We start from the raw sequence: 24,694 nt of genomic DNA on the forward strand, positions 1-24,694 counted from the left end.
AGGACTGATCCAGTTCTGGGTTTTACCCCATTGCATGCAGGGACTTGTAGTTCTGAATTCCAAACTGGATTCCCGGCCTAAACAAAACAGCAAGACTACAAGTCCCTGTATGCAATGGGGTAAAACACAGGACTGGATCATTGCTGTCAGGCGAATCTGGAGCCAATTAGCACCCCTACATATATGTATAAGCCAGGGGTGTCCAATGTCGGTCCTCGAGGGCCGCAATCCAGTCAGGTTTTCAGGATTTCCCCAATGAATATGCATTGAAAGCAGTGCATGCACATAGATCTCATGCATATTCATTGGGGAAATCCTGAAAACCCGACTGGATTGCGGCCCTCGAGGACCGACATTGGACACCACTGGTATAAGCATAATGAGAGAAATTTCCCAAAAGCCACCTACCTATGGGCTAGTGCAGGAGTAGGCAATTCCGGTTCTCGAGAGTCGGAGCCAGGTCAGGTTTTCAGGATCTCCACAATAAATATGCATGAGATAGATTTGCATCTCAAGGAGGCAGTGCATGCAAATCCATCTCATACATATTCATTGTGGATATCCTGAAAACCTGACCTGGCTCCGGCTCTCGAGGACTGGAATTGCCTACCCCTGGGCTAGTGGAAAGTAATTTCTCTCCTTAAATACCTATGTGGCATAATTGCACATGAGGTGACTCATTTTCAACTGAAAGGAAACTCTGCAATGAGGGGGCATAGGATGAAGGTGAAAGAGGACAGACTAAGAAGTAGCCTCAGAAAATACTTTCTCGTGGAAAGGGTGGTGAATGTGTGGAACGGCTATACCAGTTCTATTGTGGAGCAGTGTGTGTGGGTGTGTGAATCTTGTGCTGCTGGGGCTCGTGCTATACCAGTTCTGTTGTGGAGCAGGGTGTGTGTACCTTGCACTGCTATACCTGTTCTGTGGTGGGGCAGTGTGTGAGGGAAGGGAGCATTGAGTTCACCATCATCCTCTGCACACATCTTAAAATGTTTTATTTTGTAAGCAGGGGAGGGATTCAGGTTCCTCTTATAACTTGATTTTGTTTATCTCCTGTAGCAGGGAGCTTGTGGTCAGATGCCACAATGAAGCTCCAGCCTGGAATCGTATTTTTAGTGTCGGTCAGCGTGCAGAGAGACTGAGGGTAGGGTAGGGGAACATTTATAAAGAAGGGATGGCCGGAGCCATAGAGAGACATTGGCCCTTCAACTGCTCTCTGGAACACTTCAGAGGCTGGACCTGAATCAGGAGGGAGGGGAGAGGTGGATGTAAGCTTTTATGCTGGTAGAGAAAGACGCACAGGCAGAATTAGACAGAGAGTGACAGAAAAAGGGGATTACAGAAAAAAAAACAGGGGAAGAGAGAGAAAGGGAATAGGAGGAAGTTGGGGAGACAGTATTTGGGGGTGAGAAAATACAAGGAAAGAGGTGGAAGAAAGGTAGGCAGGGAGGGATTAAGACTGCAGAGTGAGCAAATTCCTGACACTACCATGCACCTTGCCCTGAGGTTTGTGATGATTGCAGCATGGGTTCAAATCCCCAGCAAGGTATGTACCTTTTTATTTATATACCACTTGTATCCTAAGTGGTTTATCATATTTTCCTATCTGTCCCGGTGGGCTCAAACTCTATCTAACGCCTGGTGCGCAGATGATAACGCCTTGGATTGCGCTCATTGCTGTATGGGTAGCCAATGTACCGCTGTTTTAGAATTGGAGTCATGTGCGCCGTTCTTGTCTTGAGTACCTGATTGTAAACCGCTTAGGTATCTTTGATTGGTGGTATATCAAGTTTATTATTAGGATTTTATATACCGCCTATTATACCGCCTTTATATACCGCCTCTAAGCGATTTTTACAATCAGGTACTAAAGCATTTTCCCTATCTGTCCCGGCAGTGGCGTACCAAGGGGGGGGGGAGGACCACCCCGGGTGCAGCCTTAGGGGGGGTGCACAGCCGGACAGGTCCGGAAAATTCCTGGGCTGCGACGGCACTCAGCGGCATCAGCGCCCCCCTCTCTGTGACAGCACTCAACGGCATCGGCGCCTCCCCTCCGTGACGGCACTCAGCGGCATCGGCGGCCCCCTTGCCCCGCGACAGCACTCAAGTTTGGCCTCCTTCTCCCGGCATCAGCAGAACTTCAGATCGGCAACAGGTGCTCAGTCAAAAGCTTCCCCTGACTGAACTGCCTGGGCGGAAACAGGAAGCTGAGTCAGGGGAAGCTTTTGACTGAGCACCTGTTGCCGGTCTGAAGTTCTGCTGATGCCGGGAGAAGGAGGCCAAACTTGAGTGCTGTCGCAGCCCAGGAATTTTCCGGACCTGTCCGGCTGTGCATCCCCACTAAGGCTGCACCCGGGGCGGATTTCCCCCCCCCCCTTGGTAAGCCACTGTGTCCTGGGGGGGCTCACAATCTATCTAACATACCTAACCCCCTCCCCCTTTTACAAAACTGTAGTGTGTTTTTTTTAGCCCCGGCTGCGGTAGGAACAGCTCCAGCGCTCATAGGAATTCTAAGAATGTCAGAACTATTACCGCCATAGCCAGCGCTGACGACACTAGCGTAGTTTTGTGAAAGGGTGTGGGAGGGCGTAAACTAACTAAATAATACATATTTTTATGCTCTTCTTTGCACCCAATTATTATTGTCAATTGATTTTTGCTTGTATTCAGCATGTGTGCTTATTTATTTTTGTTCTTTTCCCCCTCTTTACAAAGGTGCTCTAAGCTTTTTAACGCACACTAAATACTAGTGCATCTAAACACGCTCTAAACGCTAATGCGTGCATGCTCTCTTATGGACAATTAGAAGTTAGCACACCCGCTGATTTAGCACACGCTAAATCCATGCTAAAAAGCTTAGCACACCTTTGTATAAGAGGGCTTTAGTGTATAAGAGGGCACTGTGTTTTGAAATTGCATTATTTCATTCTCTTCTGTTTTTGGTATTGGCCCTTGCCCTGTGGTTTTCGTGCCAGTGAGAAATTTACATAGATAAAGTTTGAGGGGGCTAGAGGGCATCACTGGCTCTGTCCACACAATATTCTGGGAGAAGCCATTGCTGGCTTTGATCTTATAATAGAGCTCTGTGGCGGTCCCCAGCTCTGGATTAGAGGTCTGCACAGGAACGGGGATCGCGGGAATCCCGTGGGTCCCGTAGGGGTCCCGCGGGAATCCCCCCTAACCCACGGGACTCCCACGGGGACATTCCTCTGGCCCACGGGACTCCCACGGGGAATGAAGGCTTTGGAAGCAGGGTTTGTCCATATAATATAATGGACACGTCGGCCTTAGTAAAAGAGGGGGTTTATAAGTTAATTACTTGAAGATCCTGTCAGAAGTAATTGCTGCTTTTTATGGGGACGGGCGGGGATGGAGGTAATTCCTTGCGGGGACAGGTGGGGACAGAGAGGATCCTGGCGGGGACAGGTGGGGATGGAGAGGATCCTGGTGGGGACGGGTGGGGACGGAGAGGATCCTGCCGGGGACGGGTGGGGCGGAGAAGATCCTAACGGGAACGGAGAGGATCCTGGCGGGGACGGGTGGGGATGGAGAAGATCCTGACGGGGATGGGCGGGGATGGGTGGTATTTCTGTCCCCGCACAACTCTCTACTCTGGATCTGACCTCGCAGCATTCTTGGGGGGGTGGGCTTGCCACTGACTTTGCTAGGACGTGTGCTAAACAGGATTTGTTGTTTTGAGGCAGCCTTTAGTACGGAGGCAATAGGTGTTTGCAGTGCGTCTGATCGTGGGTTACCACATTTATACCTCCATCTTTCTCTCTAGAAATGTGCGTTCAACCTGAGCGATTAGTTTAAACCAGGAGTCTCCACACGTTTCGCTACGAGGGCCACATTGGGTTCTTCAGCACTTTTCAGCGGGTTTTGGAAAAAAAAAAAAAGATAAATATCTCTAGAATGTTATGGACAATTAACCGTAACAACTAGTAACGAACTTCCAGATTCAGTTTGCAGGTTAGTCACAGCGCCAGAGCTACCTACAAAGCCACGAATTGACACTGTTGATCGAAGCCGAACAAGTGCAAATACCGCGACGTATACAATTACGAGTCAGTATTAAATAAAGTGGTGAATAATATTAATTATTAACATATTGTGGAATATCAATATCAACAATTGCTCACGCCTACTACTTATGTGGAATTTAGGAAACGCCTAAAAACATATCTGTTCCTGAAGTATTTGGTCAACTAACCTGTACAATCCTACTCCACAATAACTGATCTCTAGCGCTGTTAATAACTAGCTTCTAACCTTGTTAATTCTATTTAATTTGTAATATCTTTTAACCATTGTAAACCGCATAGAACTTCACGGTCCTGCGGTATATAAACTGTTATTATTATTATTATATATTTTGAACACAATTTTAATTAATGCATTTGAAATCTTATCAACACCCCATAGTTTGGTTTTTTTTTTTTTTGCGGATTCTCATTGGAAAATTAGTCCAATTGGCGCATTTCCGGACAATTCTTCCACAGGCCGGATAAAATCATATCCGGCCCGCGGGCCGTACTTTGGAGATCCCTGGTTTAAACTGATCTCAATCAACTGATAAACAGACTGGAAATACTGAAGATTTTAAAACTAGAAAAACTTTTTGTTGTACTCTCAGATATCCGCTAGGTTGATCATCAAAGATCTCAACAACCTTTTATAGCGGGATCGAATATCAATCATTGAGTACCTTTTCTAAATATCACAGTGTACTAGGTGTATAAATAAGCTGATAAATAAAGCACTTATCTTAGTGAAGCATTAAGTAAGACCACTGTGCCCTGAGGCTTTGAAAAAAGCCACTATTCCCTACGGGGACCCGTTTCGCCTTAACTAGGCTTCATCAGGGGTCAACGTTTTGTGTATTGGCTCGGAGCTTTAACGCCATTTTGTCTCGTGAACCCGAGCCAATACACAAAACGTTGACCCCTGATGAAGCCTAGTTAAGGCGAAACGGGTCCCCGTAGGGAATAGTGGCTTTTTTCAAAGCCTCAGGGCACAGTGGTCTTACTTAATGCTTCACTAAGATAAGTGCTTTATTTATCAGCTTATTTATACACCTAGTACACTGTGATATTTAGAAAAGGTACTCAATGATTGATATTCGATCCCGCTATAAAAGGTTGTTGAGATCTTTGATGATCAACCTAGCGGATATCTGAGAGTACAACAAAAAGTTTTTCTAGTTTTAAAATCTTCAGTATTTCCAGTCTGTTTATCAGTTGATTTATATTTCTTAGACTTGGAACATTGAGTTAGTTTAGTTAAACTGATCTCAACCCAGTTCTTGGAACACAAGTCAACCAGATGGGTTTTCAGAATACAGTAGCTACAATTAATTTATAATGAGATAAATTTGCATACGTGGGTTGCAGTTCCTGCAAACTCTGAGGGAGATTCCCACCTTACTCATACCTGCTGTGAATCCTCTGTGCCCCTTCCAGGCTCTGTCCCTTCAGAATCCTCTATGTCCGCCTCAATCTTTACCCATCACCCCCTCATTGTTGACAATCCTAAGTATCTGCCCTAAGTTTTCCCTCTGCTCCCCAGTCCTAAGGATGCTCTTTGTCCATATCAGGTTTCACTCATCATTCCTAACTACTGAGGATCTTCTGTACCAATTTATATCGCTCAAGATTTTCTGTGTCTCAGGCTGTATCCCTCATTCCCCCACTGCATAATCATTGCGGCTATTCCCATCTATTCCCAAAAACCCAACTTGTTAAATGTGCCCCAAGGAATGGATTGAAAACTGGTTTAAAAAACCACTTTTTAAAAAAAAAAATCTGAGCTGTTAGCAAATTTCTAGCTTCCGCGTCTTGTTTCTCCACACTTCATGCCTCTTTCCTCTATGTTGTGCACAGGTTCAAGCGATATGCCCCCTGGACTGCTCCTGCCCTCCACGCCTGCCTTGCCCTCCCGGGGTGCCTTCCCTGCCTGATGGCTGCGGTTGTGGTTGCTGGGTCTGCGCTGCCCAGCTGGGTGAGGAATGCAGTGAGCTGTTACCCTGCGACTTCAGCCGGGGACTGCGCTGTGACCTTGGCAACAACCTTGAACGTCAAGAAGGCTTCTGCACGGGTGAGATACTGAAATCTTCTGCAGAAGGAAGTGATAAGCCCCCCAGGCTCTTCCTGGTGTTTTACCACTTGCTCACAAGATATGCTGTGCAGAAGCTCCCATTTCCTGTTTTTAAACTGGACTTAGAAATGAACCACAGGGCCTTAACATTCGTCATGAAATTTGCTTGCTTGTTTTTTGAACAGTGACAATAAAAATATGATTCTATACTCATTAGCTCCTGGATATCTACAGCAGTGATTCCCAACCCTGTCCTGGAGGAACACCAGGCCAATCGGGTTTTCAGGCTAGCCCTAATGAATATGCATGAGAGAGATTTGCATATGATGGAAGTGATAGGCATGCAAATTTGCTTCATGCATATTCATTAGGGCTAGCCTGAAAACCCAATTGGCCTGGTGTTCCTCCAGGACAGGGTTGAGAACCACTGATCTACAGTATATCCACTTGTTCTCTTAAGCCATCTGGCTGTTTTAATGTTAATATTTAAGGCTGCACCCACGAGGGCAGTCATTTTGGAAGAAGAGAAGCCCAAGTTACATCACATGCACACTGGATTCTGATTGGCTCCTGTCTTGCACCCTTGATATCATAAAGGCACCAAAAAGCTAACAGCAGTACTTGTGAATATTGGGATTCAAAGTTGATTCCTGATGGAATGTTACTGCCGGAGTCTGTTTATGATGTCATAGACCAGGGGTGTCCAACCTGCGGCCCCCCGTGAAGTATTTTGTGCGGCCCCGGTCGAGGACAATGCAGTGTTTTCTTCTGCTGCCCCCCCCAGGTGTTTACCGTCTTGCCGGCTCCCTCCTCTGTCTTGCTGCAGCGTTTGTGCGGCCCCCAGAAACATTTTTTGGGAGCCAATGCGGCCCAGGGAAGCCAAAAGGTTGGACACCCCTGTCATAGGCTGATTCCAAAAGTATCGTTGTGATCTCAGTCGTGGACAATTGATCAGAGACGGGCTGTGACACCCCAACATTCTGATTCCAGAGCACATGCTTTAATGTTCCGCAGAGGGAAAACGAAACGTGTGTTCCATTTTATTTGAGTCATTGCAAGCCTTTATAAAAAAAAAAAAACAAATATTGAAGTAAACTTCCAGAAAATGTGACAGAAGTTTACTGTAATGTTTGCTCTGATAAAGGCTTGCTCATGGCAACTAATCAAAAATCTTGCAGAGATAAGAATGGAAAACACTTCAGAAAGCCATCGAGAATGGAAGGAAATAGGACAGGGAGGGACCCAGAGAGATCATCTAGAATCAGTAGAGTCGCAGAAAGATAAAACTGGGTCTGCAAGAGAACAGCAGGAAACAGAAAAATATTCAGGAAGTCATCGAGAATAGGGCTTCCCAAAGTTCCTGTTAAGCAAAATTCCCTCTAAGGCACACACTTTTTACCACTCACATTCTTACCATCTGGACTGGAACAGTATTACAATATTGTGAATTCAATTGTAAAGGGAATGCAAGTCAGCTGAGAGTCCTACAGGACTTGCCTACCCCTCATGATTGAAACAAAGAAATTGTACAACCCACTCCCAGTGGTAGAAAGAGGTGATGGTGACGGATTTCTGCATACTTTAGAGAGAATGCTACTGACAATTTTGAGGATATCCAAAATGAATTTGCATATATTGGATATTTCCTTGAAAACTTAACTAGCTAAGGGGGTCACCAGCACAGATCTGGGGGCACCTTGATCTAGAATCTCAGAAAGCTAGGACTGAAAGAAACCTCAAGAAGTCATCTACTTTCAAAATGTTTAAAATAACAGGGTTGGGTGAGACCTCAAGATGTCACCTAGTTCCAAATAAGGCTGTAAGGGACCATGAAAGGATATCTAGAATCAAACTTACAGAAAGCTATAAGTTAAAGCCTGCAATCTGTTCTACGGCCACTGAGTGGCATTGTTCTGTTGTAGGGGTTCAAATAGAAGGAATCATCTAGAGTTGTATAATAGGGTTTATGAAGAGCTTCAGAAGATCATCCAAAACCAGTTTAACAGAGTTGGAAGTAAACTTCCAAAGTAGGTGGTGATACACCTAATTACAATGGGGCCCTTTTTTGAAAGCAATGGAAGTAAAACCCGGTGTCTCAATCCATCCTCTTTTTTCTGGAGCCGTAGGGTAACCCTAGGTAAGGGGAAGGGCCCCGGGGCAATACTGAAACAAAATGACACAGAGTTCACACAAGGCAAAAAAATAAAAAAAGATACAACATAAGCACATGAAAAAAAATGTTTTCTATGCACATACAAAATATAGGTGAATTGGACAAAAGCCAATTTATTTGTTCCCTATGTAGCAACTGAAGAGGGACGATCCTGCTTCATCAATGGCACAGTGTATCTGCACCGGGAGAGGTTCCATCTTGGGTGCCAGGCTGCCTGCATCTGTGAGGATGGCTCAGTGGGATGTGTGCCTCTCTGCCCCCTGGTGATGCCACTCAAACCACCAGGCTGCAAGGACATGCAGCTGGTGAAAGGTACGGAAGAGCAGGAAGGGGCTGGCACATAAGGGACGGTTTCTCAAGGGCCTCTTAGCCCTAGTGCATTGGGTAAGATCTCGGCATCTCAAATTTACCACTAGTCAAGAGTCAGACCAAGATCTATCGAGCTCAGCCCCCGTCTCTGACAGTGGCCATTCTTTCATGCTGAAAAGGGCTATGAAAATCTGCCTCATGCATATTCATTAGGGGTATCTTGAAAACCCAGCTGGCAGGGGTCCCCCAGGACTGGTTTAAGAGCCACTAAGCTAGGGTGCACTCCAGGAACGGCTTTGAGACAGATAGCCATTCCTAGCCACTACCACTTCCACTACCAGTTCCTGTCCCTTCACACTGTGGTCAGCCAGTTTTCCCCATATTAAATGACCACAGTCACAGTATTATCACACCATGGTCGGTCATTCTCAATTGTGGTCGGACACAGTGAAGGTGGAGGCTGCTCCAGTCCTGCCTTTACAAGACTCATCACTGCTTTGCAGACCACATAGTAACATAGTGGATGACGGCAGATAAAGACCCTAATGGTCCATCCAGTCTGCCCAACCTTACCCACTCTTTAAATTACTGATTTAATTTCAATTTTCCTTCTTCTTAGCCATTGCTGGGCCAGACTTAGTAGATAAAGACAGGTTGTTCACCCTCTCCATGGTAGGGAGAACGAGAGGGCACTCTCTAAAGTTAAAAGGGGATAGATTCCGTACAAACGTAAGGAAGTTCTTCTTCACCCAGAGAGTGGTAGAAATCTGGAACGCTCTTCCAGAGGCTGTTATAGGGGAAAGCACCCTCCAGGGATTTAAAACAGTCAGACAAGTTCCTGCTGAACCAGAACATAAACAGGTAGGGCTAGTCTCAGTTAGGGCACTGGTCTTTGACCTAGGGGCTGCCACGAGAGCAGACTGCTGGGCACGATGGACCACTGGTCTGACCCAGCAGCGGCAATTTTTATGTTCTTAGAACCCAAGGCTCTGCCCAGTACTGTGCTTAGGTTTCATCCACTGAAGTCTCTGTCAAAGCTCACTCCAGCCCATCTAAACCATCCCAGCCGTCGAAGCCCTCCCCAGCCCATCCTCCACCAAATGGCCATATACGGACACAGACTGTGCAAGTCTGCCCAGTACTGGCCTTAATTTTTTTTCTGATTCGAGATCCTCCTCCTTTAATCTCCTTTGCCTGCTTCCCTCCAGTGCCAGGGCAGTGCTGCAGGGAATGGCAGTGTGTGGACTCCAACAGCATTGAGGACTGGCTGGTAACTTCAGCCAAAGAAGAAACCCAAGGTGAAAATGATGTGGACACCAGCAGCAGAGTAAGGGGAGAAGGAACGGGGCCCTCCTGGAACGATGACCTGAGGAGACCTCCTAGGAGGAAGATCCAGCTGAAGAGCAGGGAAATCAAAGCGGGACTACAAGAAGATCCAAAGGAGCAGGATCCAGGTAAGAAGCCTCAGATCTGGAATAGCAGAAGTGCTCCAGAGTAGGAATGAGGTGCATTGGTAGAATTACAGGTGAGAGAGTGTGTTTCAGTACTGGAACAGCAGTGGTGCTCTGGGGTAGGACTGAGGTGCACAATATGGGGGCAGGTGTTTTGGTACTGGAATGGTAGGGGGTGGTACTTAAGGTTATGCGGGGGAGGAGTGAAATGCATTGACAGAGCTGTGTGATCACATATGTTAGGGTCTCCTTGCTAGGTTACGAGGCAGAACTGGATTTACTTAGCCCCCGGAGGGGGAGGATCCCATCTAAAATTGTAGGAGCAGGGTGGAAGTTAGAGATGTCCCTTCCAAAGATGTATCACGGGGATAGGTGACCACAGTCCTCGAGGACCACACCCCGGTTGGATTTTCAAGATTTCCACAATTAGAGTTGCCAGATTTTACTATAGTGAAATCCTAACCCACCCCCTAGACCCCCCCACCCCCATTTCTACCCATCCTCGTCCCGTTAAGCCCCAGTCCCGCCTCCAATCCTGCCCTAGCCCCGCCCCCGCTGCCTGATCTGGTCGGGCAGAACCTGCGACGTGATGAAAAGGAGGACATGTTCAGTGAAATCTGGACGCCTGGTAAACCTATCCACAATGAATATGCATGGATGGATTTGCATGTGTTGCTGCCATTGAATGCAAATAGATCCCATGAATATTCATTGTGGAATTGTTGAAAATCTGACTGGGTTGTGGCCCTAGAGGCCTGCGGTTGCCTATCCCTGATGTAACATGATCAACGTGCATCTCTTTCCCCTGAACCTCTCTTCTGCACCTCGGACGTATTTCCTAAAAAGTTTGTGGTGCCCCCTGGAGACCTCCCCATGCAGGTATTTTCCCTGCCCAACTGGATGATCTGGATCTGAAAGAAGGGCATGCTACACATCTGTACGACATTTCTATGTCTACATTCTTTGCTTGCATTTGAGATGTCCTCCACAATGTTCTGCACCAAGACCAGCTGGGAATCTAATTTCACTTCATAGTGTAGAAGAACCTTATCTCGGACATATGCATTCAAAGAGGGGCAGGAAGTAGTGCTGCCCGATTCAGAGAAAAATATTTAAATTCGATTCGATTCACTCTATTGAATCGATTTTTCGATTCGATTCGATTCAGTTCACTGTTAATGACACAGCTTTTTAAGTTTAAACATTTTATTTAACCAAGGCAATATCATATCAAAAATTCTCAGCTTCCATCTCTAGTCCCCAAGACTCACCAGCCCCCCTGCCGATTTCAGCTTCCAGCCCCCAAGACTCACCAGCCTACCTGCTGAATCTCAGCTTCCATCCCCAGCCCCCCTGCCGATTTCAGCTTCCATCTCCAGCCCCCAAGACTCACCAGCCCCCCTGCTGAATCTCAGCTTCCATCCCCAGCCCCCTGCCAATTTCAGCTTCCATCCCCAGCCCCCAAGACTCACCAGCCCCCCTGCCGATTCTCAGCTGCCCCCTGCCGATTCTCAGCCCCCCTGCCGATTCTGAGCACCCCCTGCCGATTCTCAGCCCCCCTTCCGATTCTGAGCACCCCCTGCCAATTCTCAGCCCTCCCTACCGGTTCAGTTACTTACTCGACTGGATGTGGAATCGCGGGGAAGAGAGGAGAAATGCGGAGACAGCCAAAAATACCCTTTACTTCCGACTGGTCCGCTGCACGAGGTCTGCTCGCTCCCCCTCGATGCTCCCACGTCCTTTCATTTATTCTGATGTAACTTCCGATTTTGCAAAACCAGAAGTTACATTAGATGGGAACGAGTCCGGCGGCCGGCAGTGAAAAAAGAATGAACTTTAATTGGGATGAATCGGTAAGTCCGTTTTTTTACAAAATTGAACCGATTCGAATCAATTCACCTGATTCGAATCGGTGAACCGATTCGAATCGTGAATCGGGCAGCACTAGCAGGAAGTGTTTGCCCTGAGAACCGTTCCAGGTCCTTTGCGTCTTGCATGATTACATTCTCTTGGTTCCCTCATCCCTTCTCAGAAATTCAGGAGGGTCGTTTCTGTCAGATGAACGGCAGCATCTACCAGCATGGAGAGAAGTTCCAGATGGGATGTCAGGGCATGTGTGTCTGCCGTGATACTACGATAGCCTGCGTGTCTTTATGCCCACCTACATCGCCCCCTCGCGTGCCTGGTTGCAGACTGCTGGAGCAAGTGGAAGGTGAGAAAGAAGTCCAAACTTGGGAGCTGATAAATGACCTTTGGTTAACATACGCTTCTTGACAAGGTATGACCATCCAACCCCTCAACCGTGACATTTACATACTTTTTTTCAAATCTGAGCTTAAACAGGCATTTAAATTCTGTACATGAGGTTATGTTTGTCAGGTCATATCATATTTTTGATGGCTCATATCCTGCCAAATACCAGTCCGTGTGGTCCGTGTTAGGTTCCAACATAAGATAGCCAGCCAATCTTTAACGAACAGTCATCAACCTCCTAAATAAAAGGATCTTCAGCTTGCATTGAAAAGTACAATAATTTAAACATATTCTATGAGCATCAGGAGCAGCGCGGAGCATTCAGCGCGGTCCCTTGAAGCAGAACGAGACTTAGGGGTGATCGTCAGTGAGAACATGAAGACTGCCAATCAAGTGGAGCAAGCTTCATCCAAGGCAAATCATAGGTTGCATACGCAGGAGTTTTGTCAGCCGTAAGCCTGAAGTCATTATGCCATTGTATAGATCCATGGTGAGGCCCCACCTAGAATACTGTGTGCAATTCTGGAGGCCGCATTACCGTAAGGATGTGCTGAGACTGGAGTCGGTCCAGAAAATGGCCACCCGGATGGTCTCGGGACTCAAGGATCTCCCGTACGAGGAACGGCTGGATAAGTTGCAGCTGTACTCACTCGAGGAACGCAGAGAGAGGGGTGACATGATCAAGACATTCAAGTATCTCACGGGCCGCATCGAGGTGGAAGAAGATATCTTCTTTTTCAAGGGTCCCGCGGCAACAAGGGGGCATCCGTGGAACATCAGGGGCGGGAAACTGCACGGGGACACCAGGAAATTCTTTTTCACTGAAAGGGTGGTTGATCGCTGGAATAGTCTTCCACGTCAGGATATTGAGGCCAGCAGCGTGCCTGATTTTGAGGCCAAATGGGATAGACACGTGGGATCTATTCACAGAGAAAGGTAAGGGAGGGTCTTTGGGGTGGGCAGACTAGATGGGCCGTGGCCCTTATCTTCCGTCTATTTCTATGTTTAATAACCGCTATCGTGGTTTAGTAAAAGGGGGGATAATGTTTTACTCGTATATTTAACTCCTCTAGAACTTGGAAATCTCAATCTCATATAATTACCCACCAATCTTTATTTATTATAATATGGAATAGCAAACAAATTAATCATATAGTCAGGCATCTCTTGCCTCCACTGGAAGCCAAAGCAATTTAAAATACAGTTATCTTCTTGTATCTTGTTCTGTTAGAGCATATAATTTGTAATGTAACAGTCCAAAGCCCATCCTTTTATGTGAAAAAAATTTTTTTTAAGTCACAGAAGTTCAAACATGTACTTCTTGCAGTCTGCTTACAGACCGATGACAAGAAAAAAAAATCAGCCTTTGTCAACATTCTGGATACACTATTTTAGTCACTTTTTTCCCCCGAAATGGTCATGTGGAGAGGCATAATCAAAAGAAACATTTAAGTCCAATTCAGACGTATGGCGCTAGACACGCAAAGTTGGCAGTGGAAAAATGTCCATTCTGGAAAAATACATCTAGAATTTTTTTTTTTTCCCTAAAATCATCTATCTGGAGGTCCAGACTGCCAGTACATCTATCTTTCGACCAAAAATTGGTCTAAGTCCCAAACGCCCAAACCAAGACCATTTGGACCTGGAGGGGCCAGCATTGTGATGGACTGGTCCACCCAGACATGACAACAGAGCAGTGGGGCACTGCTGTGAATGTCACAAAAATGGCATTTGCCATCGTGCAAAAGGTTGGTTGTTTTTTTTTTTTCATAATCCCCTCCCCCCCCTAATAATCTTTTCTTGGCCACTTTCACCAGTGCCGGGGAAGTGCTGTAAAGAGTGGCTGTGTACAGAATACCAAGGCCCCAAGAAGCACAAACCGAGTCATGCCTGGAACAGGATGCAACCAGAAGCTTCCAGAGAGACAGCTGTGCTAAAGCGAAGGAAAGCCCGGGAAGAGCTGGAAAGGAAGACTAGTCTCGCCGCCCCTCAGGGAACCAAGAGGAGGGTTCTAGGTAAGATGCTTTTAAGGCTGGCTTTGACGAGATATCCCAGTTATGGCTTGATATAGTGCTTTTCTGTAGTACAAAGTGGTTTTCATAGTCCACGCAGGTACTTTGCCCCTACTGATTCAATCTATTTTTGAACCTGGGGCTACAGAGGATTAAGTGATTTGCCCAGGGCCACAAGGAGCTACAGTAGGAACCGAACCCTCTTTCCCAGGTTCTCAGTCAATGTATGCTGCTCCTGCAATGTGATAGCTGAAGTGCAGTATATGATCACTAATCTTGGGCAGCCATCTTGGGGCCTGGAAAGAAATCCAGGAACATCGATAGCCATGGCGGAAGGTGTAGGGTTACCAGATTTGAGTTAAATAAAATCTGGACCCATAGCTCTGCCCCCCCCCCCCAGGCCTGCCGTGTTGCATCCAACCCCAGCCCTGCCCCCTTCAACCTGTTCTCATCAGTCGAGAGGGCATCCGCGCATGGAACCAAACTAAAATAATCTAATATAATAAAGAGCTAGCCGCGCATGCGCACTTCTGTTTGCGTGTTCCGTGCGCTGTAGGTCTGTGGCCGAAGGAGTGCGCATGCGCGAGTCCCCGTATGCGTCAGTCAGCTGCATCGGGCAACAGGAGCGGCTCTGGCAGCGGATGCCGGGAGGAGGACTCATGGTCCTGCCGCTCCTGTTCACAGCGGCCTGCACGTCGCCCACTCCCCCCCCCTCCCGCAACAACCGCTACCGCTCCTGTTCTTCCCCTCCCTCCAGTCACCGCTGCCATTCCTATTTAAAACGGCCTGCTGAGGTTCGCGGCCGGCTGTAGCGAACCTCGCAGGCCGCTCTCCACATGGTAGCACGTTCCCTCTGACGCGATCGCGTCAGAGGGAACATGCTACTGAGGTGAACAGCGGCCTGCGAGGTTCGCTACAGCCGGCCGCGAACCTCAGCAGGCCGTTTTAAATAGGAATGGCAGGTAAGACCCCCCCCCCCTCCCTTTCCCGCCGCACCAAGGCACCGGCGGTCGCTGGCTGTGCGGACGTGTTTCTTGAGTTTTTGCCTCCCTGGTATAAGATTAAATCCCGATCGCGCGGCTCCAACCCAGACAGAAAAACAGGCAGTGGCAGTCCCGGTCCCAGGCGGCAATGTAGTTTCTCCGTCTCCTCCCTGCTCCTCCTCACACACAACCACAGTCAGTCACAGCGTTCCGTCCGAACGAACAAGCAGTCGGCTGTGCGCTGGCCTGCCAGCGTGCACCTGCGCAAGAGTGAGAACCAACGAGCACGTGCTCCCTTGCCCTCTGCGCGAGACGGTGAGCCCACGAGCACATGCCAGCCCGCCAGCAGCAGCCACTTAGTTGGCTCTCAAACTGGTCAGGCGCTGAAGAAAGCCGGCAAAGAAGTGACCCTGGAAGGTAGGACTGTCTATTGGCTCTGCAAAATAAGATTTTGCAAGGGAAGGGGGTATAATGATGGACAGGGAAAAGCCAAGCCTGCAAATGAAAAATGGGTAAGAACTGCATGTATATATATATAGAGAGAGAGAGAGAGAAAGAAAAAAAAATTGACAGGTAGCAGGATACAGATGTTTCAGGCTTGGTAAATAAGGGGAGCAGTGAAGGGGTGGTGGTGGACACAGGGGAGGTAAAAGGAAGGGAGAATGGACAGGGGGAGCAGGCAAGGGGTGGTGGTGGACAGCCGAGGAAAAAGAAAGACAGAAATACAGAAACAGGCTAAGGAGAGAGAGAGAGAGAGAGAGATAGAAATAAAGACAGACACACACACATATATTCTAGCACCCGTTAATGTAACGGGCTATAAGACTAGTATGTAATAATAGCTTAGTTCTGGATGTAATAGCAATGATGTCATAGCATAGGATGTAATAGCAATAATGTCACGTGCGCTGAATGCCCTCCCAACGCGGTTTCAAAGAAGCTTTTCAAAGTGCCGGGTTTTGAAAAGCTGTCCGGATGCCCCATGCCCTCTAAAAAGAGGACGTCTGGGTGAATCCAGACGACTGGTAACCCTAAGGTGGCTGTTCAAGAATACAGACCTGGGCTGAGCATCTAAAATTGACGATACAGTAGGTTTGACAAGATTGCTCATCAATCATGATGTTGACCTGAGCATGGGCAGGAAGTCAGCATGATTGCTTTGGTGTTGCCAAAGACATGTATACAAAAGTAAAAAAAATGATAAATTTACAATATATTATGGGTTTTTTAAAAAAAAATATGGTCTTAGGGATATTTGGAGCATTGAGATCAAGCACCAAATTTCTGCTTCTCAATGGCCACGACTTTGGCCTTGGAGATTAAAAAGTACAAGGTCAGCATCTACGAGACAAACTTGGTTCTTTTTGTTGCATAGAGCTTCTTGGACCCCAGTTCGTTTACAAAAGTTGGATAGCTCTAGGTCAGTGGTCTCAAACTCGCGGCCCGGGGGCCACATGCGGCCCGCCAGGTACTATTTTGAGGCCCTCGGTATGTTTATCATAATCACAGAAGTAAACTAAAACAGTTTCTTGATCATATGTCTCTTTAGCTATAAATGACAATATTATTATTAAGACTTGGCCAAAAGGAAAGATTTATAAACTATAAAGAGTTCTACCTCATCCAAAATTGTCATTTCTTTAATAAGAAATTAACTATTTTTTTCTGTGGCCCTCCAAGTACCTACAAATCCAAAATGTGGCCCTGCAAAGGGTTGGAGTTGGAGACCACTGCTCTAGGTCTAGTAGATGCTGGCATTGTAATTTAGACGCTGGGACTTTAGATCGTTTACTTTGTTTCTGTCCCTTTGTCAATGCCTTTTGGAAGTTAATTTGGTCCCAAATTAATTCAATGTTAGAAAATCATGTTGCCCTATCCTACGATGCTATTTTATTTGGAACGTCTATGAGATCCTAGAGTCAAATTTCAGCAAACGGGGGTTGCCATATTACTGGAAATTGGAAGGACTGTACTAAACTTAATTATACCTTTTGGTGGAATTCAGTTGGTCATATTTATAAAATGGAGAGAGTGCTTGCTCTTCAGCAAGAAAGTTATAATAGATTCAAAAAGATCTTGGGGCCATTGATTGCATATTCTAATGATTAGACACCTTAGACACCTTTTTATTACATAGGGCTATATTTAATGTGGGGATGGGGAGGTATGTTATGGGATTTAATGGGTTTATTCCTGATGAATGGGATGGGTGGGGGAGGGGGCTTTTTTTATATGCATTTGACAATAATTGTAAGAATGTCAAGTGATTTGTACGAATTATCTGATTGAATATTGTACACTTGTTGCAAGAGTTAAAACTGAATCAAGAATTTAAAAAATAAAAATATTTTGAAGCTAGCCTCAGCACTCTCCTTTCATATAGCTGTATCCCACAAAATAAGGAAACTCGCAACCCCACGTGAAAGACTCTTTGTTAGGCCCTGCATAATTTTGTGTGTATGTACCAGTTATTTATATACATATTTTCAATAAATTGAATGTCCCTGAAGTTGGTTATCCTTTCATATAGCAACAGGCGGCACCAACACTGAGCCACCCGCCCAGCCCTATAGCTGGATTTTTAAATAAGTTTTTACTATGGCTGATGAGTCTATCATGGGCTTCTCTATCCCAACAGAAGGAGAGGATGCAGACCGCTGCAAGAAGGAACCCACAGAGTGGTCCCAGTGCTCTAAAACGTGTGGCCAGGGGCTCTCTATCCGCCTTGTCTGGAAAGGGGAGCGCTGCACCCCCAAACCTGAGAAACGTCTCTGCTTGGTGCGCCCCTGTGAGGACTTTCTGCAAACGGGGAATTACACTGTGAGTATGTGCTGCTGGACCAATGGAAACATAGGAGCAGAGAAAAAGACACAGTGGAACCAAACTAAAATAATATGTAATAATAGCTCAGTTCTGGATGTAATAGCACATAAACAGAGTGTATACCGTATTTTCACTCATATACCGCGCACCCGTGTAAAACGCGCACACGGGTATAGCACGCGGGAAACTGTAATTTATGTAAATAAATTTTTATATACCGCGCACACCCGTATACCGCACATGCCGCCCCGACTCTCCCGTCGCCGCCCGACTCTCCTTTCGCCCGCCCCGACTCTCCTCTGGCCACCCCGACTCTTCTTTCGCCCGCCCCGACTCTCCTCTCCCCCTTGAAGTCCTGTCCCCACCCTGAAAGCCTGATGCCCCCCCCGACATCCGATTAACCCCCCGCAGGACTGCTCGCACCCCCACCCCGAAGGACCGCTTGCACGCACCCGCACCCCCACCCCCACCCCGAAGGACCGCTCGCACCCCCACAGCCTCCTGACCCCCCCCCATCATGGAGAAGCTCCTACCGTTGTCCTGCTGCTTCCTCTGCCGGCGGTCCCGGCCCTTCTGTGAGCCCTGCGTCTGCGCTGCTTCCTCTTCCGGTGGTCCCGCCCTTTCTCTGACGTCAGAGAAAGGGCGGGACTGCCGGAAGAGGAAGCAGCGCAGACGCACGGTTTGTAAAATCGTGTATAACGCGCGCATTATATGCGTGAAAATACGGTATATGAGTTAAGTTCAGCTTAACACAAAATATAATAGCATACTATACAGGTCCTGGACCTGGTGGGCCCCCGCGTGACCTCTGGTCTGACCCAGCAGAGGCACTGCTTATGATCTTCATGCTTAAAAGACATTCATTTAAACACTGCATTAAAATATCCTGATTTTTTTTTTTTTTTAATGGGCAAGCAAAGTGCGGTATATGGCACATGTTCTGTATCTCAAAATCTAGAGCTGGCAGAAGAAAACTGGTGCCATTTTTTTTTTTTAAATCAGCAGGTCAAATATACCTAGAAACCGGTCTAACATTTGAGGCACCAAAATGAATGTTGGCCAACGTTATCGATCTCGGGTTTCAGGTTTTATTAAAAATTGACCACTTCGCGTTTAAGAATGCTAGGAGGTCACAGCTTAGGCCCTCTTTTACAAAAGGTGTGCTAATCGACTTACCGCGCGCTAAACGCTAACACATGCATGTTAACCTATGGACACGTTAGCATTTCGTGCACCTTAGTAAAAGAGGGGGTTAGGGTCTCACAATTAGAGAATGACACGGTGACAAAATTCATCACCGTTCCCGTCCCATGTCATTCTCTAGTGTCTGTTTCAACCTCGGTCCTTCTTCAAAGCAAAGCTTACGGGTCAGTGGTTGTGGCCATTCATACTCTGATTCTTATGGGAGCCAAAGATAATGAAGCCATTGTGACATCACTGATGTGATTGGCTCTTAGGCACTGGTGGAATGAGGCATTATGACATCACAATATCTGTTTTGGATACCAGAGACTGTCATTCTGAAGTGTCTGTTTCAACCTCAGTCCTTCTACACCAGCATTCTTCAAAGCAAAGCTTGAGGGTCAGTGGTTGTGGCCATTCATACTCTGATTCTTATGGGAGCCAAAGATAATGAAGCCATTGTGACATCACTGATGTGATTGGCTCTTAGGTACTGGTGGAATGAGGCATTATGACATCACAATATCTGCTCTGGAGACCAGAGACTGTCATTCTTCAGTGTCTATCTCAACCTCAGTCCTTCTACACCAACATTCTTCAGAGCAAAGCTTGCGGGTCAGTGGTTGTGGCCATTCATACTCTGATTCTTATGTGAGCCAAGGATAATGAAGCCATTGTGACATCACTGATGTGATTGGCTCTTAGGCACTGGTGGAATGAGGCATTATGACATCACAATATCTGCTCTGGATACCAGAGACTGTCATTCTCAACCTCAGTCCTTCTACACCAGCATTCTTCAAAGCAAAGCTTGCGGGTCAGTGGTTGTGGCCATTCATACTCTGATTCTTCCCTCTCTCCTTAAAGAATGACATGAAGATGGTTTCCCGCGGTTATCCGCGGGGACGGGAACGGTGATGAATTTTGTCACCGCGTCATTCTCTACTCACAATCTGCAGGGGCCTCCCAAAAGTTCAGAATTTTGAGGGGCTCTGAAAATTTTATATGGCTTTTTATCAAACTTATTCAAATGTTCGTGAGGTGGAATTACTTTCATCTGTACTTTAAAGAAATGGAGCAGTGTGGATTTGAACCCATAACCTCAGGGTGCTAAGGCTGTAGCAACGAAGCTAATAAGAGGTATGGAGAACTTGGAATATGAGGAACGCCTCAAGAAACTGGGACTGTTCTCCCTTGAGAAGAGGAGGCTGCGAGGGGACATGATCGAGACGTTCAAAATACTGAAAGGCATCGATAAAATAGAGCAGGAAAAAAAATTATTTACATTGTCCAACGTGACACGGACAAGAGGACATGGTTTGAAGCTAAGGGGGGACAAGTCCAGGACAAATGTCAGGAAGTTCTGCTTCACGCAGCGAGTGGTAGACGCCTGGAATGCTCTCCCAAAGGAGGTTATTAAGGAATCCACTGTGCTAGGATTCAAAGGCAAATTAGATGCACATCTCCTTACGAGAGGCATAGACGGATATGGGTGACTAAAACTACATCAGGTGTTTACCTGACTGGGCCTCCGCATGTGCGTATCGCTGGACTCGATGGACCATGGGTCTCATCCGGAGATGGCAGTTCTTATGTTGACCACTGCACCACACTCTCTCCCCCCCATAATCTCTCCCCCCTAATGTACCTGGGAAAATGGGAGAATAAATAAATGATAGAAGAGGGTAGGATGGTAAAATGCCATGAAACCTCTTGGGTTGCTTTATAAGACCGCACAGGTCACATCAGATGGATCCAAACACTTCCTGCAACTGGGTGACTACAGGTTCTCAGTTTACTTGGACTTCTACAAAGCCTTTGAAGATACGCTGCCCGGGAGGCCCGGGACTAGACTCCACAGCCTGGCAATGGGTCACAGCACGAGGGTCTGGATTAGAAATCTAGCTAGCTGACGAGCCAAGGATAAGGAAGGAAACCAAAGCAACAACAGGAAATACTTTTCCCCCCCCCCCCCCCCACATAAAGGATGCCGGAGGCCTGCTGTAATCTTCCGCAGCAGTGGGGGTCGAAAACAGTGATGGAATTCAAAAAGGCGTGAGCTAAACCAAGGATGCCCAGGGCTGTGGCATTGGTACACTAAACCCTAGACTCCAACCGATATTATTTTAACTTTTATTATTTTGTTCATTTCTAACATACTAGTAAATATAACGATAGTGACAAGGGCAGCACACACAGGAAGAACCAGCAGCAAAGCAATTACCACCTCTGTATAGAAACAACCCTCCAGACCAGCACTACCTCAGGATTTTTTTTTTTTTTTTCCAGAACAGACTCCACAGGCTCTCAAAGCAATATGCCTTTGCTTGATTTAGGGGGCAAAGCTTATCGCTGAGGCTCCTCTAAAAAAAATGTGGGGAGGTGGAGGAAGTGGGGGGGAGGGACCCCGCTCGAAACCCGCCGTGTTTGACACCCCCGAGGTCGGACGGACCCCCAAACAGGGCCCGCCTAAGCTCAGTCCGGCCAAAAAACAGGGACTAGAAACCCCCTAAACAAATTCCAACAGCCCTACCAAGGGAGATGGGTACAGATCACTCAACACCTGCTAGAGACTGAAAGACTGATGTAAATAGAGAAGGGAGTATATTATATACTGTCCCACAGTTTTGTTTTCAGTCTCCACCTGCTGGTCATGATTGGATATATACCCATTCGTAAAGATTAACCTCTACTGGTCTGGAGAGTGCTAAAGAACAGCAATTGTAACTTTTCTAAGTCATATTGTACACCACTAAATACATCTCTAATAGCAGTGTATCAAGATAAATAGATATAATCCACTTAAAATATGGTGTTCAATTTTGGAGGCTGTATCTCTGAAGGCTAGAGCCTGCCAAGGTGCCACAGCCACAAGGAGGGGGGGGCGGTCCACCCTGGGCATGGTCTTGGTAAGAGCGCTGGTACCCGTCCTCCTCTCAGACCCCCTTCCCTCAAGCATTACGAACTTGTTGCCCACGTTGGCGTCGCCTCTCTCTGACATTGCTCCCGGGCCCTGCCCCTAAGAAGTGACATCAGAGGGACAGCTGACCCGACACGGGCAGCAAGTCCATGATGTTGCTTGCACCTGGAAAATTTAAAAAAGGTACGTGGGAAGGACGCGCAGGTGCTGCACGGGAAGGAGCGAGGGCGGAGAAGAGGGCCTCGAAACACCACTGGCCATAGCTCCTTCGATTCTCCAAATATTGAGAGCTATGTGGTAACCTGCATTTCTAAGTAAATATAGTCTTAGCTCAGGCCAGGTCGCGCCTAACTAACTGCCTGCTCTCTCTCTCTAAGCAGATCTTGAAGAAGGGACCGAAATGTACCAGACTCCTCCAGATCCAAGAGCCGTGGTTCTGGTCGCACAAGAACTGCAAGAGCGTAAAAGCCCTGCTGCCCTTCTTCTGCGGCTCTTGCCTGGATGGCCGCCGCTGCGCGCCCTCCAAGACGAGGACCCTGCCCCTGCGCTTTCACTGCGACAGTGGCGCCTCCCCCATACGCAACATCATGTGGATCCAGAACTGTACGTGCGACAGGAAGCAGACCGGGGGAGCAAAAAGGGCTCAGGGGCAGCCCAGTCTTACCACTCTCCCAGAGCCCATGTAACACCAGGAGGAGCACACATATGAAAGCATGAGACAAGCGCTAGTACTAGAGCAGTGGTCTCAAACTCGCGGCCCGCCAGGTACTATTTTGAGGCCCTCGGTATGTGTATTATAATCACAAAAGTAAAATAAAACCATTTCTTCATCAAATGCCTCTATAGCTATAAATTACAATATTATTATTAAGACTTAGCCAAAAGGATTTATAAACTATAAAGAGTTTTACCTCATGCAAAATTGTCATTTTGTTAATAAGATATTAACTATTTTTTTCTGAGGCCCTACAAATCCAAAATGTGGCCCTGCAAAGGGTTTGTGTTTGAGACCACTAACCTAGAGGCAAACACCAAGCTACATTTCCAAAGCTTTTTTATGTAGCAACATGCAAGATTCAGAATACGTACAAGGGCTTAGCACTTAAGAGTAATTCTATAGATTGCTACCTAACAGGGCTGTGGAGTCAGTAGATAAATGTTCCGACTCCGACTCCTCAGTTTTTTGTACTTCAGACTCCGACTCCAGGTACCCGAAATTTCCTCCGACTCCAACTCCAACTCCGAAGCACTGGTTAATTTTCAGATCGTTAAAATGGAATGTCAAGTTGAGAGAAATGAGCATTTTCGACACCACCTTCTTTTTGCTTTTAATCAAGGTTCTAAGGCCGCAGAAGCTGCTCGCAACATTTGTGCTGTGTATATAGTGGGGGCTATAGCTGAAAGAATCGCTCGTGATTGGTATGCCAAGTTCAAAAATGGAGTCGGTAGATAAATGTTCCGACTCCTCAGTTTTTTGTACTTCTGACTCCGACTCCAGGTACCCGAAATTTCCTCCGACTCCAACTCCGACTCCGAAGCACTGGTTCATTTTCAGATCGTTAAAATGGAATGTCAAGTTGAGAGAAATGAGCATTTTCGACACCACCTTCTTTTTGCTTTTAATCAAGGTTCTAAGGCCGCAGAAGCTGCTCGCAATATTTGTGCTGTGTCTATAGTGGGGGCTATAGCTGAAAGAATCGCTCGTGATTGGTATGCCAAGTTCAAAAATGGAGTCGGTAGATCAATGTTCCGACTCCGACTCCTCAGTTTTTTGTACTTCTGACTCCGACTCCAGGTACCTGAAATTTCCTCCGACTCCGACTCCACAGCCCTGCCACCTAGTATATTATGCCTCACTTGTGCACGTCACGGCCAAGAAAAATTACCACTTAAAGAATCAGCGCCTAAGTGGCACCGGAAACGGCATTCGCTGCGTGTCAGTCGCCACTTAGAGAATCGCGGCCACCGGCGCCCAACGAACTTAGGCACCGGCAACGTAGGCCATGGTTTTAAGAGGCCCACATTTCCGGCGCCTAGGTTCGTCGTCGAATCGCACATCACGGCGCCTAGCTACAACTCAAGCCGATTCTGCCCCTAAACACGCTTACTTGGGCATGCGGCATCGCTTAAGCACCCGGGAGTTAACCGCCAGTCCCAGGAGGCACCTAGATTTTTTTTTTTTTTTTTAACGGCACAATCAATTTTTGCAACTCGATAGCTAGGATTCGGGGAAGAAAAATCTCAAAACGAGACGCACGAAGTATAGCAACGCAGCGATGAATACGCCTGCTCCAATGTTCTCATGTAACTAAAGGAATGCTTAAACCAATTTTCAGTCTTTACATGCGCTCAGAAGCCCTCCCAGGGAAATACCCCATAGGAGAACCCGCCGCTTTATCAACTGCGTATGGTTTAATTGAAAATGTTTTTTTAAAAATTGTTTAGCAAAGCTTGATATTTTCTTTAAAGTTGTAATATATTCAAAAACTTAT

At 46.9% G+C, this 24,694-nt stretch overlaps 1 protein-coding gene across 1 annotated transcript; it reads left to right on the plus strand.

Moving 5' to 3' along the window:
• Positions 1–774: 774 nt before the first annotated feature.
• Positions 775–23,030, plus strand: LOC117346958 (CCN family member 2-like). The gene is made up of 8 exons (XM_033917270.1): positions 775–1,546; positions 5,883–6,096; positions 8,402–8,581; positions 9,787–10,032; positions 12,062–12,241; positions 14,100–14,297; positions 17,916–18,097; positions 22,583–23,030. Exons 1-8 carry the CDS (start codon positions 1,490–1,492, stop codon positions 22,886–22,888), a joined length of 1,563 nt encoding a protein of 520 aa, XP_033773161.1. The 5' UTR covers positions 775–1,489; the 3' UTR covers positions 22,889–23,030.
• Positions 23,031–24,694: the final 1,664 nt, after the last annotated feature.

Source organism: Geotrypetes seraphini, chromosome 12, assembly GCF_902459505.1.
Source record: "Geotrypetes seraphini chromosome 12, aGeoSer1.1, whole genome shotgun sequence".
NCBI classification, from domain to species: domain Eukaryota; kingdom Metazoa; phylum Chordata; class Amphibia; order Gymnophiona; family Dermophiidae; genus Geotrypetes; species Geotrypetes seraphini.

What these genes read in the sequence shown, in the direction of transcription:
- LOC117346958 (XM_033917270.1), top strand. Translation starts at nt 1,490, where the DNA reads ATGCACCTTGCCCTGAGGTTTGTGATGATTGCAGCATGGGTTCAAATC. An exon ending in TCAAGAAGGCTTCTGCACGG is followed by an intron (nt 6,097 to 8,401) that starts GTGAGATACTGA and finishes TTCCCTATGTAG; the next exon opens with CAACTGAAGAGGGACGATCC. An exon ending in AACCAAGAGGAGGGTTCTAG is followed by an intron (nt 14,298 to 17,915) that starts GTAAGATGCTTT and finishes CTATCCCAACAG; the next exon opens with AAGGAGAGGATGCAGACCGC.